We start from the raw sequence: 18,953 nt of genomic DNA on the forward strand, positions 1-18,953 counted from the left end.
GTTTGGAAACAGGAAAAAGTCACCAGGGACCAGATCTGGTGAATATGGTAGATGTTGCAATGTTTCGAACTTCAATTCAGCCATTTTTGCCGTCGACCACACAATTATTGTAAATTGTCCTCGGTTAGCAAACATGGCACCCATCTTGCAAAAATCTTTTTGACCAACAATGTTTCATGATAAATTAAAGCGACTGCACCTTGTGATACCCTTGTAGCCTCAACTGTTTTGCACACTCTAATTCGTCAATCATTTAAAATAATTTCCCGGATTTTTTCAATCATTTCAGGATTAGACACTTCAACTGGACGCCCGGGTTGATGTTCATTATTTGTAGATGAACGGCCATGTCTAAACTCGTTTACCCATTTGTAAACTGTTGTAAACATAGGAGCAGATGTGCCCCATGAACTTCATAACCAACTCAGATTTGATTGCTTTCGGTGTTAAGTCTTTCAAATAAAAATGTTTTACCACCGCTCGAAACTCACATTTTTCCATTATTATAAACAAACGAAAGTTGTTCACTTCAATCGTCAATAGCAACAAAACTACGCGATGGATCGAGCTGAAATTTTGACAGGTGTCTAGTCAATAATGCTGCTTACGAACATAAGTTTTTTTCAAATCTACGACCGCTTTAGGATTTTATAAGGACTTATTGAACGACCCTTGTACATTTGCATCATTTGGAACATCTATGAACCTCTATTATGATAGCATCCCAAGGATCACAATTTAAATCCGCTCATGCCCGGGGCAAGAATTATAGTTTAAAGGTTTTCTTATAATATTTCTATTTTTGACCCTATATATATATATATATATATATATATATATATATATATATATATATGTATTAAAAAGGTTTAACCACGTGCTTCAGGCTGTGAATAATTTGTACAATATCGCTAACTTATTCAAGTACAGAATTGAGTTTCTAACTTGCATAAGTAAGGAAGGATGGAGTTAGAGACCATTTGCAAAATTTATCATAGGAAGTACAAAAACTCTTTAGAGTAAAATCTTGCTCTCACAACCCAAAAGCAGTATCAGCTTACACTGAAAAGCTTTTAAACAAACAAAATTTGTGTTTCAGTCTCCCCTACCCTCACTGCACTAGATAATGTTCACAACAAACTGTTTGTTTTTAGGTAAAAAAACCAGTAATAGTTAAAGTGAAAAACTCAGAAGACGGTGAGGTGAGGATTTGTTTGTCAGATTTGTTTGTGCTACCATCACTCAACCTAACCTGACTTATTAACAGTCTTGTGCCCCTTACCTTGTTGCCACATCATACCATCATAATTTCATGTCACTCTGAAAGTTTAAAAACAAGTTGGCTGTTGATGTTGTGTCATCAATCACCCAATAAAACGCTGTATTTTAGTTTTGTGTTCATGTTAACTGTGTTGGATATAAATTACATATTATTTATGAAGGCAATTTTTATTTTTCTAGCTTCAGCTTTCGAATTCAGTTTTCACAAATAATAAAGCAATAAAATGAATAAAACGCTTTATGCTATCTTTTCACATTGTATTAATTACTGAGCGTTGTATAAAAATATAATTTTGCAGCTTTCTTGCCGATTTATTGAGTTCTCTAAGCATGTATTCCCTCCTTATTTTATCTGCTTAGTTTCAACCCTCCGAGCCCCAGGCAGTGGTCTGTGAACAAGTCGTACCGCATTTAGTGTACAGTAAATTGTTACCTGGACTGCAGAGAGTTAAAAACTGTCTGAGAATGAGTGCATGATTTCAAACTGCAAGACAGAGAAGTACTTGGAATTAGATAGAATATCATTTAAGAAAGTCTCGTAATATATTTAAAAATTATTTGTGCTCGATTTTCTTCAAAACGTGTCTGTATTGTTCATATTTTCAAATTAAATATTGTCACTTATCACCTACGTTGTTTGCATTGGAATGTGATTAAAACTTTCTGATCAAGTTAAATATGAAATATATATTTTGTCAGTGTTGTAATTACCTGCGGAATTGTTGCAGGGCGTAGACTCACTAGTCATAAGCGCTCTTGCGGGTCTCTCAAGCAAACTGAAGGGAAGTTCCTGCAACTTGCTCAACAAGCTAAGGTAAGATTTATTTTACTTTGTTACATTCTTTAGGCATTCAATTATATTATACTAGCTGTTACCCACGTCCGTAGTCTACTTTGTCAAAGCACAATGTAATATGATGGTGTTGTATGATAATTTTCAAATTTAAGTAGGCATACGACAAGGTTCATATTATTTCAGTGTTCATGGTTAGATGATCAGAGGTTGAGGAACTAACTCTTATATCAAAATTTGATGTGTATAAAAGCATTTCTGGTTTAAATTAATTATATTTCTGATGCCACAACTGAGTTTTCCTTGTTGCCTCCATCAAGAAAATATATACATAGGTCTCAAGAAACTATTTTGGCTAAAAAAACCGCTTAGTTCCAGCTCCTGTGATCTACTTCCGGTTTAATATATTATCAGTGCCATAGCTGAGTTTTCCTTGTTGTCCCGATGAAATAGTAGGCCTGAATACGGTCAAAATCATCTAGTCCAGGTATAAGAAGGAAATCTTTCGAAAGTTTATGCAACGTTTCAGTAACCATTTATAGTCTTGTTTTACGGACTGTAGTAATGTCAAGGAAGCCCTAAGTCTTGAGTACCTAGACATTCTTGCACATAAACAGTCACAAGTCAGTGGTTAATTTCAGTGGGAACGCAAGGGAACGCTTTTAAAACTACGAGTACAAGTTTTAGTTAAAACAAATTGTAGGTAGGATCAATATTATGCTATGCTTTGTTTTGCGAGTGACTCGTAAGCAGATAGTAAGCGCCCGTACAAGCAGTTGTGAGCTGTGCTGTGATGAGTCTTGCACGGAATCAGGCAGGAGGAAGGTGACGGGCGAGTCATCCTAGTTCGCGCAATGCGCGGCTGCGCCTCTCAATAACAAAGCAATACCCACCCCACCCCCCTTCCTTTCCCCCTCCATTCCTTCACCGCGCCACAGCCCCAGTGATCACAAGTGTGTTGACTAGTTGACTTGACCTTGGTGTGTTTCGCGTTTAAGTTACAAGTTGCATCGCATCCCATCACGCTTAAGTTCGTTTTTGAGTGCAGGTCGTTGATTGTGTTCGTGTTTATGCTTATTAGTGCTAGTGCAGCTAAATAGTTTCCTAATTGACTATGACTACCAGAAAAATTGTTGATTTCTTTAAACCTAACCCTAAGAAACAAAAAGGTTTATGCGAATAATGAGAACTGCAGTTCGGAAGCATTGACTACAACTTCAATTGTTGATCAAGATAAAAAATAAGACGCAATCGGGATCAATGAGGATAATTGCGATTACCATTCCCCTTCGACTTCCTCGTCGGTCAAAATAGTATCCAGGTTGGTGGGTTTGGGATCTGATGCAGACGAAGCTAAGGTTAGTAATGAAAATAATGATTTTGTTAATAGGGGTGAACAGCCAGTTTGTTGGTCTGAAGAACAAATTGTTGAATTTAAAGCTAAAAAATCCATGGTTAATTGTGAACAGAGAACTAGGTTGCAACGTTTGCCGTAGTGTGAGTACTCTAGGTGCAGAGAAAACCGAAGGGCCTAAAAGATTAGCGAAGAGTGGGTTTTAGGAACTGTTACCGCTTATGGAAACAATAAAAAAGACCAGCAATCCTCTCTTCTCTTAGGAAAAAGATATTTTTACACCGTGGGTCTCGAGCTCATTCTTTAGCTGAAAAAATACTCATTGAAGCTAAGAAAGATACAATGAAAAAAAGCTGTTGCTTCTATGCATAAAGAGCAGCAGATTGTAACTGAGCGCATTTTCCGCACAGCTTATAAGCAAGCTAAACTAAATAGGCCATTTTTTGAGTTTGAAACTGAAATTGATCTTCAAATAATGAATGGCTTAGATATGGGGCGAATCCTACATTCAAATGTTGCTTGCTCCAATATAATTCATCATATTTCTGATGAAATGAAATCAGACTTGATAAATGGGCCTAATCAAGTCAGACTCTAAAATTTTCCCTGCTTTTGGATGAAGCCACTTCAGTTTCAAACAAAAATGCTTTGGTGGTTTATATCAGAACTGTTCTAAAGGGAATCCAAACCCTATGACAGTGTTCTTAACACTTTTTGAGCTAAATAGCACAACATCAGCTGGTATATTACAAGAACTTTTAAATCAGTTTACAAGCATTAGGTCTAAGCTTTGAATTCATGAAAGACCATATGATTGCTCTAACTTGTGATGGTGCTTCAGTGCTACTAGGCAAGAAATCTGGCCTTGCTATACAGCTTACTGAAACGTTCCCCAACTTGTTCATTTGGCATTGTTTGAACCATCGTTTAGAGCTTGCCGTGCACGATTCCATAGAAGAAGTAGCTGGAATCAATCATTTTAAGATATTCATGGATAAAATTAGAAACATGTTTAGTTTGTTCACCGAAAAACAGCAGGGAGTTGGCAGAAGTTGCTAAAGGACTAGAGGAGCAAATATTGAAAATCGGCCGAGTGTTTTTAGATACTCGTTGGGTAGCCTCCAGCTTAATGGCGGTGAAAAGCAGTTTGGAACAGATTTTAAAGCTTTGTACAATCATTTCATTGAAGCATCTGAAGACAAACAAAGGGACTCGAAGCAACGTTCAACTTATAAAGGGCTTTGTAGTACATTATCTTCCTACAACTTTTGTACACAACCTGGCATTGATGTTCGATGCTCTAGAAGAGTTATCGGATTTGTCCTTACAGCTTCAAAAATCAATCAAGCCTCAACCTTATCCAAGCCCACAGTGATGTAACACTGTTAATCAAAGTGTTTGAAAACGCGAGTTGAAAACATGGGTAGACGTTCAGTGGAAGCTAAAATTGCTATTGACCGATTTGATGTTTCAAGATGTTAAACTTTGTGTAAGATCCAAGATACCCAGTATTCCAGAAAAAACAGTTCTATCGGAGCCTCGCTAACAACTTGACTTCAAGGTTGCTATCATCATCTTCAAATGCGGGCTGAACACTACACCAAAAATCATGAATGACACAAAGTGATCCACCCCATGTATTGGCCAAAAGACTTATCCATCACCTACGGAGAATGTGAGATCCAGCGAATCTGCGATAGATTTAAGATTAGCAGCTCTCCAGGATATAATTAGAGACTTCAGACACTTCAAGCAGGGACTGAAGCCTATGTTAAGTGGAGAGAAACCTACTATTCTAGAGCAACCGCCGTCGTTTAAGAAACTGATTTCCATCATAAATAGTATTGCAGTGTCTAGTGCTGAATGTGAACGTGGGTTTTTCTGCAATGAATCTGATTATTGTCTCCTCTTAGATCTTCACTCTACATTAGCACTGTTTGCGATTTTATTGCGGATCAGGCTCCTAGGACCTCCTGTGGCTAGATACAATCCCGAGCGACACGTCAAAACCTGGCTGGCGAAGGGACAACCATTCTGCACTTGACACCAAGTCAAAACAACGAGGGCAGAAAACTTACCATGAAGACAGCATTGCATTGTGGGAACTTTTTTCCTAAATCTGTTTTTTTTAAATATCTTTTAGAATTTCAGAACATTAAGTTTTCATTAAAATAACTAGCCTATGCCTAACTTATAGGTGTGTTCTGAACTCAAGTTTCTGAGTTCTTTTTTGTACTTACAGTTAGTTTTGTGTATTGTTGTTTTGTTTCTTTTGTAGTTTTCACTTTAAAATATTAACAAACAACTAAAACTAAGTTTACCAACAGTCTTGGCATTGCCTTACAATATTATACTACAAATCCGTACATATTTGTTATAATAACTAATAAGCAAATAAAATAATCAACCTTAACTTTTTAAAAACTACACTAAATTTTAAAAAAATGAAACCGTGTTACCTCCACTCTGTGTGTCATTTATTTTGTGTGTAATTAAACGCTTCCTTTTCCTTTCCAAGAAGTTGGTTTATTTTGAATGTATTAATATTGTTTTGTACCCATAAGGTATGCAATTTTTTTGTAAAATAAGCAAACTTGTAAAAAAAGCTGTTATATTAACAAACATCCATTTACATATTAATATGTATTATTATTACTACTGCAATGTGTATAAATAAAAACTGTGAATAAGGCTCAATTTGTTTTTATTTTACCATTCATTAAAAAATTAATATTGGCGAGCTTCATTGATTCAAACAAAATGGTCAATGAAATCAAACCAAATATTTCTGGGAAATTTAAAGTAGGCAACAAGGTGTTAATGGAGTAGAGTAGAGTAGAGAGTAAACTCGATAATTTAAATTCATGTTTTTATTTTTCTTACATCCTAATCAAGCACCTTAAAGAAAATAAACAGCATTAAAATATCACTTGGGTATTTTATAAAAATAAAATGTATTATTATGTCTGGGTGGCCTAAAAACAAAGGTTTACAGTTATAATTTTCAAAAGTTTTTCCTGGGTGAGGGCCCCCCTCCTTCCTGGGGTGTATTCCATACCCACCGGTCTGAGCTTCCCGCTTTAAGAGTTCCCACACCTAAAATTTTAGAAATTAAGCACTGGTCACAGTTATTATGAAACATAAATATTATTATTAAAATAGTTGTTAAATAAATGAAACATATAGTTACGGTGTCAAAAACAATGTTAATACAAACACTTGATTACATTTAACAAGATCTTTCAATTAATATTTTGTAACTGTAGAGTCTAAGATGAGGTTTTTTACTATTCTAGAGACCAGTGGGGTGTAGCCCAGTAAGATATTTGAAATAATAATAGGTCTATATTCATCCCAAGAATCTTAAGAATGTCCATGCAAAATTTCAGTACAATCGATTGAATAATTTATGTGTGAAAGCAAAACAAACAAACAAAGGTACTTTTGCATTTATAATATTATTGGAATGATTAGAGGGCAACACATAAAATATTATGAAAAGCACTTATGATTTTACTTTTTGGTTTAATAGGTTTTATTCTTCCAACCAGACTAATCCTGCTTGCTCCAGCTATCCACCTTGAGTATTCATTCATAACCCTTAACCCTCTCCCGGTTAAATTACTGCGACACGCTTCTGACGCTTTACCAGGCTGAATTGATTGGACCACTCCTTTGCAGGAGAAATCATTTTTGTTTTTATTATTTCAACACCTCTAATCGAACAAGACATTTACATATTATACATCTTTGTAAACACTAATAAATTCCCTATAATATTGTGGTATTCAAAAAATTATTAAGTCTATAACATTACCTAAATCTAAATGAATACTCATTTGTACAAGAAATGTTTGTTTCTATTGTTGTTCTCAATTAAGACTACATGTCTTGTACAAAAACAACGTATCAATATGTCAGTAAAACAGTAGCTGCAGGAAATTACAAACTGATCTAATAATTCTATAAGTAGCAAAAGAAGTTGAAAGGAATTTTAATGAAAAACAGCTAAATTACTGTAAATTAAGAAATGAATAAAACACTTTGTATATTACTCCTAAATAGCATCACTAGGCATATATACATGCAATGAACAAGAACAACATTACTGCCAATCGATATTTCCTTTAGCAGTTCCATAGGTAGCCATATAATGGCAGCACAAAGCAGAGAGCAATGATAAAGTAAGTAGTTGGTAGCCATCGGAGGCCATTGGACTTTAGCGCCAGGCTCCCTGTTGAAGCGTTTGGAAACAAATGCCCGGAATAGGGTTAATCCCTTCATGAAGCTACAAAAAAATCATGAATCGCAACCTTCTTATTGTGCTGCCGGTACACGATAACCATTGAAAGTGCAGTTTTTTAGATGGTGGTGCTACTTGTTTTTAGGTGGGATAATTTTTATAAACCAAATTCTGATCACAATCCTTTAAAATACTTTGTCTGATGACAGGAAAGTAGAAAACTAAATATTTTTATTATTCGATTAGGAGTTGTAGGTATTTGAAGCAGAAGTATGGTATAGTAATGGTAACTGAGGTATTGTCTGGCAGGTGCTTGTATGACGAAGACAGCCCCAAGAATCACCAACTGGCCTCTATGGTTGATCAGCTAGAGGCCAGTGAGCCTGGTTCCCCCCAGGTCAAGAGCCCCTCCCGAGAACTGGCCACCACCCTTCGCAACCTCAAGAGACTGGAATCCATGCTCAAAGGTACGCTCTTCACTAGCACTATCTCTCGATCATTTCAGTAACTGTGTGTGGAATATCTAAGATGTTAATGTACTCGTACATACGGTCTGACCGCCAGGAGAAAGAAGGTCAACCATTCAAAAACTTAAAATTTAAAGCATTTAAGTGCAAGGAGGGTGATATGGAGAAGTGGTTAAGGGGTAGGAAGACGGCTGAAGTCAATTCTTTGAAATACCTCCCGGACTCATAAATCTCTATCTTTCTCCTGGCGCTTGGATTGTAGGTGTAAAAGATTAATAATAAAATATTTGTTATGACCTACTTTATTTTCAACCTTGAAAAATAAGGTGGACAGTGGCACTCAAATGATGAAAATACTACTTCTTTCAAGGGAAGTTATACCATTGAATAATCAGCAATCAGTTAAATTAATTCAGTTCATAAACTGATTAATACTTATGGCTGCTATAAGAAACTCATTTGTTACGCATACTCCAATTTCTTAATTTTGTTCTCCATATATTTTCTTCTTGTGCGCTATGAAAATTAACAATAATATAGTATGCATATGATTCTCCTCACACTGTAATTTGGAAATAAAAAAATTTTCCATGTGCTCTGATGATGAAATGAATAATAACAAAATCATGGAAATCAGCTAGATCATTTTCACTATCTTTGGTATATCTGAGGAATGCACGTTCAACTTTTTCTAACCATATATTAGTTTTTAACTAAACAAGTTGTTTACAATAATACTCTCAAGTTTTTATGAGGTTTATTTAGAAAGTAAGTTGCCTTGACATTGCTAAACCCGTGTGATATAAGGGGTGGTGTGTAGCTACGATCAGTGCAAATCTGGCATTGTCACAGTAAATAGTGAATGAATAGTAAATATGCCATTCTAAGCTTCCTAAACAGGTGTCAAATTGGTCACTGCACTCAACTCTCCACCGAGTGTGACGTACATAGTGCAATAGTTTTTTTTTTTAATTGAAAATGCAACTGGTGGAAATTCATTGTTAACTGTATTCTATGTATGGAGAAGACATTATGAGCTACTGTTAAAATTATACCAATTGTTTCATGAAGAACAAACTAATGTTTACAACGTAAAGCAAAGTGGCCAACCACCTGTGTTTACCGATGTGTGGTTACCTCACTGAACAAAACGATCATAAGATTAGGGAAAAACGTAAGTTGATTGAATCGTAAGTGATCACAGATCACTCTTAGAATTTTCTGCATGTATAAAAACTTAACTTTTATATTGAGAATTCTGTATCCAATGGTATCCAAACACTTGACTGTTAAACTTAAAACAAAACAAATGGACCAGCTCTCATATTTTTTATTTGGTACCATGAAGAAGGTTCTAAACTACATAGTCACTGGTGATTAAACATATCTCGAACAAAAAAGACAATCAAAGCAGTGAGGTGACACCTTGTTGCTGCGAAATCCACCGCAGTCGGTTATTTGTATGGGTAGCAAAATTTATTCAGTAGGTATGTGAAAACTTGAACCTAGTACGATGAATGCATAAATGCAAATGTTAACTATATTGAATAGAATTTTTCCTTCAAATGTATATACCTAATAAAAAAGCTGTAAAAGTGATGTGTTATTTTTATTTATTAAAGTAACTTATTTTCCAAATTAACCTTCGTACATTTCACATTCAGAGTTTTTAATTTTAGGACAAATAAATATGACCATCTAGAGCAACAGGGTTATTTTAATAATGATTAAAGTTAAAAGGTTTAATGTCATTTTTATTTTTGAAGTGACTACTTCTTTTGGCGTGCTTTGAATTTTTTGCACTGAGGAAAAACATTTGTTTCCCATCATGTAATGTCACATCACGCTTGTTCGCTCTGAAGCTGAGGGGCGGGACTAATTTTTATTTCTTATTTCAGAAATACAAGATTGAAATGGTACTGACCAACAAAATTGAAAGGCAGAAATAATTAATACATTTTTACTGCCATTATATTTCTTAAATGAAATTATGGATTTATAATGACTTAAATATAAATTCTGGAATAAAATATTGTTAAATATCTTGTTGTTCCATATCTTGTTGTACTTAAGTTTTCACCGTTTGACATTGTTAAATATAATTTATCTTTTAAAAAGTCACTTAATGGTGTTGATGTTTCTTCAGCAAAATTTGTATTAAAATCTGTTTTTACATAATTTATTTTTAAATTAATGTAAGGTAAGGGCCAATGTAATTGAGTAAATGTTATAATTATAATCAACAGAAAGACTCATTTTCTACCAGGATTAAATTACACTATGGTTTTTTTAGCTAGAAAAGGTCTAATCAATGTATTTTTAATCATTTATTAAACCTCGTTAGGACGAAACTAGTTGTGAATTGGAATAGGAATTAATATTAACTGTGCTGAAATTCAATTTAGAATCTGATGAGCTTTAAATACTGCTATTAAATGATGCAGTAAGTTATCAATTTTACATTGAATTCATTAATAAATAAATTAGTAGTTTGTAGATTTATTCAAACTAGTATTTTACCATATACAGGGTTAACCAGTGAAACGGGAAGATTTAAATAAGCAACTAATTCTTCAAGAAAATTAATTTTATTATTTAATGGTTATAAGTATAAATAAAAAAGGTAGCCATTTACTGTACAATCAGTGAAAAAATTATTTTTCGAATATAACATTTGCCATATGTTCTCCATTGGAATCTATGCACTGCTGCAGCCGAGCCTGGAAATTTCTCATGACATTTTGCAGCATATTGACTGGTATTCCTTCGATTTCGTCCCGAATTAGTTGTTTTAGGGCTGGGATAGTTATAGGTGGATCGTTCTGAAAAACTCATGTTTCTAAGTAACCCCATAGAAAAAAGTTGCAGACTGTCAAATCTAGAGAGCGAAGGAGCCAAAGGATATCCCCGTTTCGGGAAATGACGCCACCTGGAAACAAAGCATTCATGGCAACTTTTGCAGTGTGGCTTTGTTGCCCCATCTTGTTGGAACATTGTTTGTTCATTCACTGGACAATGGGAGAGTTGTGGGAGAATAGTGTAAGAAAGGTCTGGATCATTGCAACGTAACGCACAGAGTTAACAGCCACAGCACTTCCATTGATATCCTCGAAGAAAAATAGGCCTAGGCCTATGATTCCTCTTGCTAACATTGTGCACCAAACCGTCACTTTTTCAGCACGAAGATGCGTTTCATGAAGTGCGTCAGGGTTTTCCTCCGACCAGTATCTGAAGTTTTGTTTATTAACAAAACCAGAGAGGTGGACATTCGCCTCATCGCTCATCCACAAGTTGTTTACCTGGTCGACATTTTCTTCAAGTCTTCTGGCCATTTCCTCACATAATTGTAATCGTTTCTGATGGTCAGTTGGTTTGAGAGATTGCACAATCTGTATTTTGTATGGGTGAAAATTTAAATCTTGATGAAGAATCCTTCTCACCGAAGTGAGCATGTTCTTCCAAGGCGCTGAGCATGTTGTTTGGCAGATCGGCGTGGACTTCTGAGCATTGCCTGTTGAACAGTAGCGATATTTTAGAGGAGTTCGAACGGCTTTTGCACTCCCACCTCGTTTTTTAGACGTTGATCCAGTTTGTTCAAGGTTGTTTATCCACAAACGAATTGCGTTATCTGAAGGAACAGGCCTGTTGCGCGGTATGTTGAAATGGCGTCGAAAAAACACGTCGCGTTTTCACCAAACTCTCACCATTCGTATAATACGCTTTAACCGCATATCCGCGATGTTCACCTGTCCAACGATCGTTCTCAACTAAAATGCAGGTAGAAAGGAGCCGGCCACTATTACCCCCACCACTCACGTTCCAACTGTCAAGGCCATCTCCAATCTTCCTGTTTCACTGGCTAACCCTGTATTTCTCTGTTTGATTTTATTCACAGCCCGTTATAAAAAGTAGTCACTTCTGTCAGTCAGTCCCACTACTGCCTCTCCATTTTTTTTAAAAGAGGAGTATTAAAACTTTTGTGCCTAAATACATACCTATAATAATGAAATGTAAAACCGTAAAGATGCTGTAATTTTGTAGCCCAGAATGATCGTTTTTGTTGCAGTGTTGGACGACGTACTCTTTGATGAGGAAGAGTTCCAATAACGGACAGTTGTTTGACAACAAAGCCTTTTATGCTACTGACACAAGTTGCTGTTTTAAGCAGGTTACACTTATTTTACAAGTTTAGCTAAGTAAATATATACAATCAGAAATATCACAGATTTTTTAAAATTTGTATTTTATTTAGGTTTAAGTTACCTTAATGTTGAGAGTTGTAATTTTGTTAAATTGAAGACGTTATCGTGTAAATACTCAGAAGAAAATTTATGTAACAACAGTTTTTATCTGTGAATATAAGAGTTGCTGTGTATGTAGTTTTTGTACAATTCAAATATTTTTTGAGTTGACAATTAAATATTTTATGTACTTTTTAATAGATTATTAATACCTATATGACTTTTAGTATTCTAGAATTACCAATATGATGCACCATAAAAATAAGCCATATTATCAAAATGTGTATACAGTATTTTCAATGTTTCTTAATAATACAGATACTCAACTTTTGATACCAATGTTAACAGCATTAACCCTACACCTGCTTTGAACTGGATTCTGGTCTCTTTTTACTCTTTCCGAACTGCTTAACAGTAACGTAATTTTGCTTCTAAAAAAATTATCTATCACAGTAAAGAGGAGATCGTGAGCTAATTCTTTCAAGTGTTACATATGCATCAATTATTGTGACTGCATCAGCAGCTGTATGCTACAGCGTATTTATTGAGCCTTACTTGTTTCGTGTTTTGATTTCATTGATATTTTGTGATTGAAATTGGATTGTAGACATGTATATATTGCACTGAAGAACATTTTTGTGACTCTGATGATGATGGAGAAATTAAAACAATTGATAAATGGTAAGCTAGAAGAGCAGTTTTCACTTTTTCTGCACTATATCTGAAAGCTTTTATGTGCCATCCGTATAATAAACCTCATGTAAGTCAAATTTTATTTTTTTTGCAGCTAACATTTTACTGAATAAAAAAATATGTCATAATTTACATAATTGTTATTGAGTTAATAAATGTGTAACTTAGTTACCTCCACTTTCTCAGGAATTGTAGGAGTAAATTTTTGTTAGCTATTTCGGATGATGTATAAAACATTTGTTAGACTTTTTCTCTTGTAGCTTTAAAAAATGTAAAAAAGATTGGCATTCCAGAGTGAAATGGTGGTTAGTTGGAGGGTTAATGTATTTAATGCTGCTTGCATTGATAGGTCTTCAGTTACCTGACCAATCTGCACAAGTTTTGTGTTCAGACTAGTCACTTTTTTCTATTTTATAAACGTTTTCTGTTTATATTGTAACTAATGATGCCCTGATCAGTGAAAGAGCTTTTAAATAAAATTTTATGGAACTATTAAAACACAATACAAAGAAAAAGCAATACAACATAAAAAATCATTACTTCCAGTTTGGTCTTGTCACTAGATGTTTTGCGAAAAGGAATCATAAAACGAGCCTACTCAAAAGGCTAAGGTCCAACTAAGCAGAGGTACCTGATTAGTAACTGTACCTACCGATCAAGTTATCCCTTTGCCCCAACATCTTGACATTTACAGTTGATTTTGTGCCAGAAACAATCTTCTGTGGTGTTTTAAAAAAATATTACACTTTATAATTTTTATTCATCTCATGTTTACTGTAACTTAATAACATTCAAATGAACTAAAAACTTAATTAATTGCTATTTTATAACCTACATATATAAGCATTTAATTCTTTTAATTTGTCATCAACTAATTTCACTCAATGAAATAGAAAAAAGATGCGTTTTATGCAATGATAAATAACAAATCCTGTAAAGTGGCATATTAGGAATGATTTTAATTTCCTCCCATTTAGGAGATTGGGATGTTTTAACTATATTAAATAGAAAGCAAAATTGATGTTTCAAATTAGCAATGTATGTATATCTGTATAGTAATATTATGGTGCATCGTAGTTGTATTCAGTAGTTTATAAGTGCAGAAATTATCAATCTCTTCCAACAGATTTGTTATAGTTTAGTTTCACTCTTTGTTGTAAATATTTGTGTTGTTATGTTTAATGTTTTGTTAAATCACAGGACCATTAAAATTTCGCTTTTGTAAAAACGAAGGTTCTGAATTATTAGTTGTTTCTGAAAATCTTTTACACTTCTTCAGGCAAGAGTTAATTGTTTGTATTTTTTTTATCTGAGCAGTGAAATAAAATGTGGCAACTTGACTTATTATAATTTAAGTTTTTTTTATTTTTCTATACAAATAGTACCTAAAACGATTTTTCAATTTAACTTACTCAGGATCAAATTAAGGACGGTAAGAAAGATTACCAACCCTAATTTATAGTTTTAAAACTTGTTTGTGAGTACATGAAATTTCATTGAAGTACATCTAGTGAAGATTTTATTTTTATATAACTTGTAGACATGAGTACATTAAATTGATTTACTATACCTCAAAATTTTATAACTGAGAATTTATAAAGTGTGGAATCGTAGCTCAGGTAAATTTCATATTATTATGATAAATTTTACTGACATCTACACCGTTCAATTTATGAGCAAATTACTCCTTGACAGTATTCATTTTAATATAGCTTTTTATAAAGTCTGTGATTGGCTTGGAAGAACAAACATGTAATTTTATAGTTTAAATTTTATTTATTATATTTTAATTCATTATTTGCATGGCGTAGAATTTTCCCTGTAATTAGATAACTGGAATGTTTTAAGTCTTTATAAAATGCAAGTTTTAGTTTAAATTGTATAAACTTTCAACAAAAATGTTGAGTATTTTAAAGGCTTTTTTACTTTAAAATGAATAAATGTTTTGATTTTTATGTATTAGTCAGTGATAAGAATATCCTAGAGAACAATGGAAAACTTTGTTTAAATAAAAAATATACTGTAAAACTGTTAAATGTTTGAATATGTAACATTTATATTTTATAAGATGTGACTTTAATGAAATTCTTATTTATGACTTTTTCCTTCATGCCGTCTGTAAAGAAATTCCAACTTTTTATTAAATTTATTTCATAATTAATGTTATAAAATCTTTGCCTTAATGTTATTCTTTTTACTTGAGAAACATTTATAGTTTTGATTGTAACCGTGTTAAATAATTGGTTAAAAAGCAAATTAAAATTAACTTTTTGTAAATACTTAAAGATACCTAGTTATATAGAAACAAGTAAAAAAGTTCCAGTGTATTTGATCTTTATACTGAATTTATATTTATTTAAAAATACTGTATCAATCAGAATAGTATTGGTACTATTTATTCAGTATCAGTTTAAGTAGTTTAAACTTTTTACTGGCTTGTTTTTATGTACGTTTTATGATTTTACTAAATCTTAGGAGAAAATTTTAATATACTTTAAAGCGAATTAGTTTGTGATATATAGTTTTAACAAAAACTACTTCTCGCAAATTTTACTGTAGTTTTAAAAACTATACATAACTTTATAAAATATTCATGTCTATCATAAAATTCTCACAGAAGTTTATAATAATTTATTTGGCAGCTTGTCTATGAGATGTTTCGGTTGAAAATTCAATAATTCTTTTTAAATTATGTGTTCTAGACAAACCAACTAGTTTATGTGTTACTATGGTAAAATTTAAAGTTAGTTCATTAGCAAAACTCAATGGGTTTATATTTATTTTAATTTTCTCATCTTGATGTTGTTAATTGATTTAATATCATCAACTTATACAAATGACATGTATATAGAGCAGCTAATATTTATTAAGTCACTCCACAAACACTATCACATTCTCGATACCTGAACCTGGAGTAGCTAGAATAAGTTTTACTGTTTCAGCACAGTTACCATTTATTTTAATTTGGTTTATTTCTGAAACATCTTACCCGGTTTGACTGTTCAACCTGTAGTTAAAAAGAGAAATTGTAAAATATGTTACTGCAAAGGATTTACAAAAACCTTTGTTTGATTTTGCATGTGTCAAATTCCTACTCATTAATTGAGAATTGAAGACCGAAAGTCTTTTCAATATCCTACGCTATATTGTAATCATCTTTTGTAACAATGTACATTTTTAAATAAGCTTTTTCTATGTACGTGGATATTTACTTTGTAAGTGGACTTAATTTTGAAACGGTACTACTATTTACTCCAGCCTGGTGTCTATAAAAATGCCAATATTTGTACATTGCTTGTCTTCATTTTAGCAGTTTAAGGGTAGTATTTTATGGGTATTTTTGTATAAATAAAATAGGGTCCATAATAAGGTATTTCCTGGAGCAGCAGTTTCTGCCGAGTGCTGGTCCACAGGTGTTGTACGTGGTACGTGAGGTGAGGTAAAGTGTGTGTTCCACTAAACTGCCACTCAAATATGCTTCTTTTGAGACATGGAAATTGTAATAAATGAACTCTTTTTTTCTTTGAAGGTTTGTGAATAATAGCGAAAAACTGTTATAGTCCGAAATCTTTGCTAAAATATCTTTGATGTCCGTTTTTGCTGTAACATAACATTGTGTTTTAGTGATATCCAGTAATTTATCTGAAACCTGTAACACTGTCGCTAACAAAAATTTGAACTTGTTGGGAGAACTTCGGGAAATGCTGGTCAGAATTTGCAAATGAAGTTACTAAAACGCTCCCTTTCAAATGTGCTGTAATCTAACTGATTTTCTGTTTCATATTTGTTCACATTTTTCATGTCTTAAAAGTCAGTCCATCGATGTCTATAAATGTTAGGATAAGAAAATTGTGATAATCACAGCTTAGTCGCTAGATTGTTATCCGTTAATGGTCGTTGTGTAAAGTGAACCTCCCACTCCTGTACATATGTAAGGTCTAGAGTTGACTGTTGTTTTGGTGCAATATCTACCACAAGTTTGTGTTGTTCCGTTTGTTAGCTATTGAACTGTTTAACACAATAGTAGTCCAGTTGCATCCAATTCTTTTCTTAGAACTGAGCAGATCAAGCGGAAATAGTGAATCTAAATTTCTTTAGTCATTACCACTAGTTGCTTTATTTATTGTGTAACTTATTAGTTTTTTTATACAAGTATTTACAAGACTTTCATTCTGTGTAAGCTTCTCTAAATATTGTAGTCGATATTTTCATAAAAGCAGCATTATCGTAAAATATTGCAGCGTGATATACATAATAGAGGTAGCTAATTTTCGTGTTGTACATTTTAAAGCATAGTTATATATGCTCATTTGTGCCAACAAATTAATAGCTTTAGTATTTCACTCTTTTTTTCTGCCAGTCAATCCTTAAAAGTATTATGGTTTTCCTTGTGTTGTCCTAGAAGTGCTTTAACATGTTACACTGTTTTTGAAGAGTTATCAAAATATAAATTACTATTCTTATTGTCCCTTCAGAATACTTTTATTTTGTTCTCTCATTTCCTTTCTTGATATTAGTACAAATTTTAAAGTATTTCTCTTTATAAAGCTCAATGGCTTTATTTTAATTTGGCAGCTATATGATTTTTTTCAGCCTTAATTTTTTAATTAAATAAATTTTTATCTGTGTGACCATTCCTGACCCATAATTAAAACAGAAAAAAAATTCAATGCTGTGATTGCATTAATTTTGAATTTTAGTTTGTTACTGTTTAATAATCGTCCATCTAAGAGCGTGCATGGATAAATTGAAATTCGTGTATTCAGCAGACCACACTAAAGTTGTCTATATAACATAGATGTATTATTGCTTATTGTTATGCTTGCATTATTACTCAATTACATTTATGTCAGAAACATGTCTCCTTATAAATCCAAATAATATGGTGGACTGGAAATGCTCATCATGTTTTATGTTCTATTTTTCATCCAAATTGTAGTTACTGAAAAAAGTAAAATTGCAGGTCTTTTTAAAACCATCAAAAAGGTGTGAGTTGCACGTTACCTTGAAACTAACCAAACTACCAGGTCTAATTTATTCTAGGACAGCAAACTCGTATGTCACTTGACAGTCTTAACCAATAAAATTTAAAAATTTGCTAAGTAGATTTTCAAAAGCCTCAATTAATAATAAAATAAGCTTTTGTAAGTATTGAAAATGTAGTAGTCAGTGAATGTATTAAGATCGGTTACTTTTAGGTTTTCATAAAACAAAATTAGTGTTTACAGTGTAAAAATGGACTGTGTACGAGGATGGATTTCTCTGTCATTCACACTACTATCGCAAGAAGCTTAACATCTTTTATCTACCAAATCTTGGACTGAATTCTCTCATTCCAAAATACTGTTGGTTCTGTAATACTCAACTTGCAAGCTTTTGAATCTTAGTTCCGTCAAAGTTGTAATTGCATGTATTTAATTTTTTAACTGTTGTCTTCTTTACTCCCACATTTTGTATGGCAGGTTTTTTATTGACACTACCTCCTTTATTTATCAATTAAACCATCTATGTTTAATAAATTTACGCAAAAAGGTTGTGATAACTAATTGTATACCAGTAATATCCTTAATATATGTCAAATTTATACAACTATAGCTAAAATAAGAAGTTTGATTTAAAATATTTTTTCATGTTATTTGTTAGCGTTGATGTAGTTGTTCCCAATTTTGTTAGTCAGAGTCGTTCTATTGTTTTGTTGTCAATTAAAAACTCGATACTGTATGTATATGGTGCCAAACTGTAAGCTTAAGTACCGTATATAGGAAGGCATGGATGTAGAGATTGGTGTATATTACCTTGTTATTAAAGCTTCCACAGAGCTCTCTGTTTGTGCTGAATGAAATGTTTGTACAAGAGAAATATAGTATTTTACTGCCTTTAA

The 18,953-nt window shown here is 33.0% G+C and overlaps 1 protein-coding gene across 1 annotated transcript in view; it reads left to right on the forward strand.

Annotated features, from left to right (window-relative positions):
• LOC124365532 (nucleolar and coiled-body phosphoprotein 1) overlaps window positions 1–18,953 on the forward strand; it is a 61,431-nt gene extending 42,478 nt beyond the window's left edge. Inside the window, exons 12-14 of the mRNA XM_046821519.1 lie at window positions 2,010–2,095; window positions 7,981–8,138; window positions 12,205–18,953. Coding sequence (XP_046677475.1) covers window positions 2,010–2,095; window positions 7,981–8,138; window positions 12,205–12,245 — 285 coding nt within the window. The 3' untranslated portion in view covers window positions 12,246–18,953. The remainder of the gene's footprint in view (window positions 1–2,009; window positions 2,096–7,980; window positions 8,139–12,204) is intronic.

Source organism: Homalodisca vitripennis, chromosome 6 (genome assembly GCF_021130785.1).
Source record: "Homalodisca vitripennis isolate AUS2020 chromosome 6, UT_GWSS_2.1, whole genome shotgun sequence".
NCBI lineage: Eukaryota > Metazoa > Arthropoda > Insecta > Hemiptera > Cicadellidae > Homalodisca > Homalodisca vitripennis.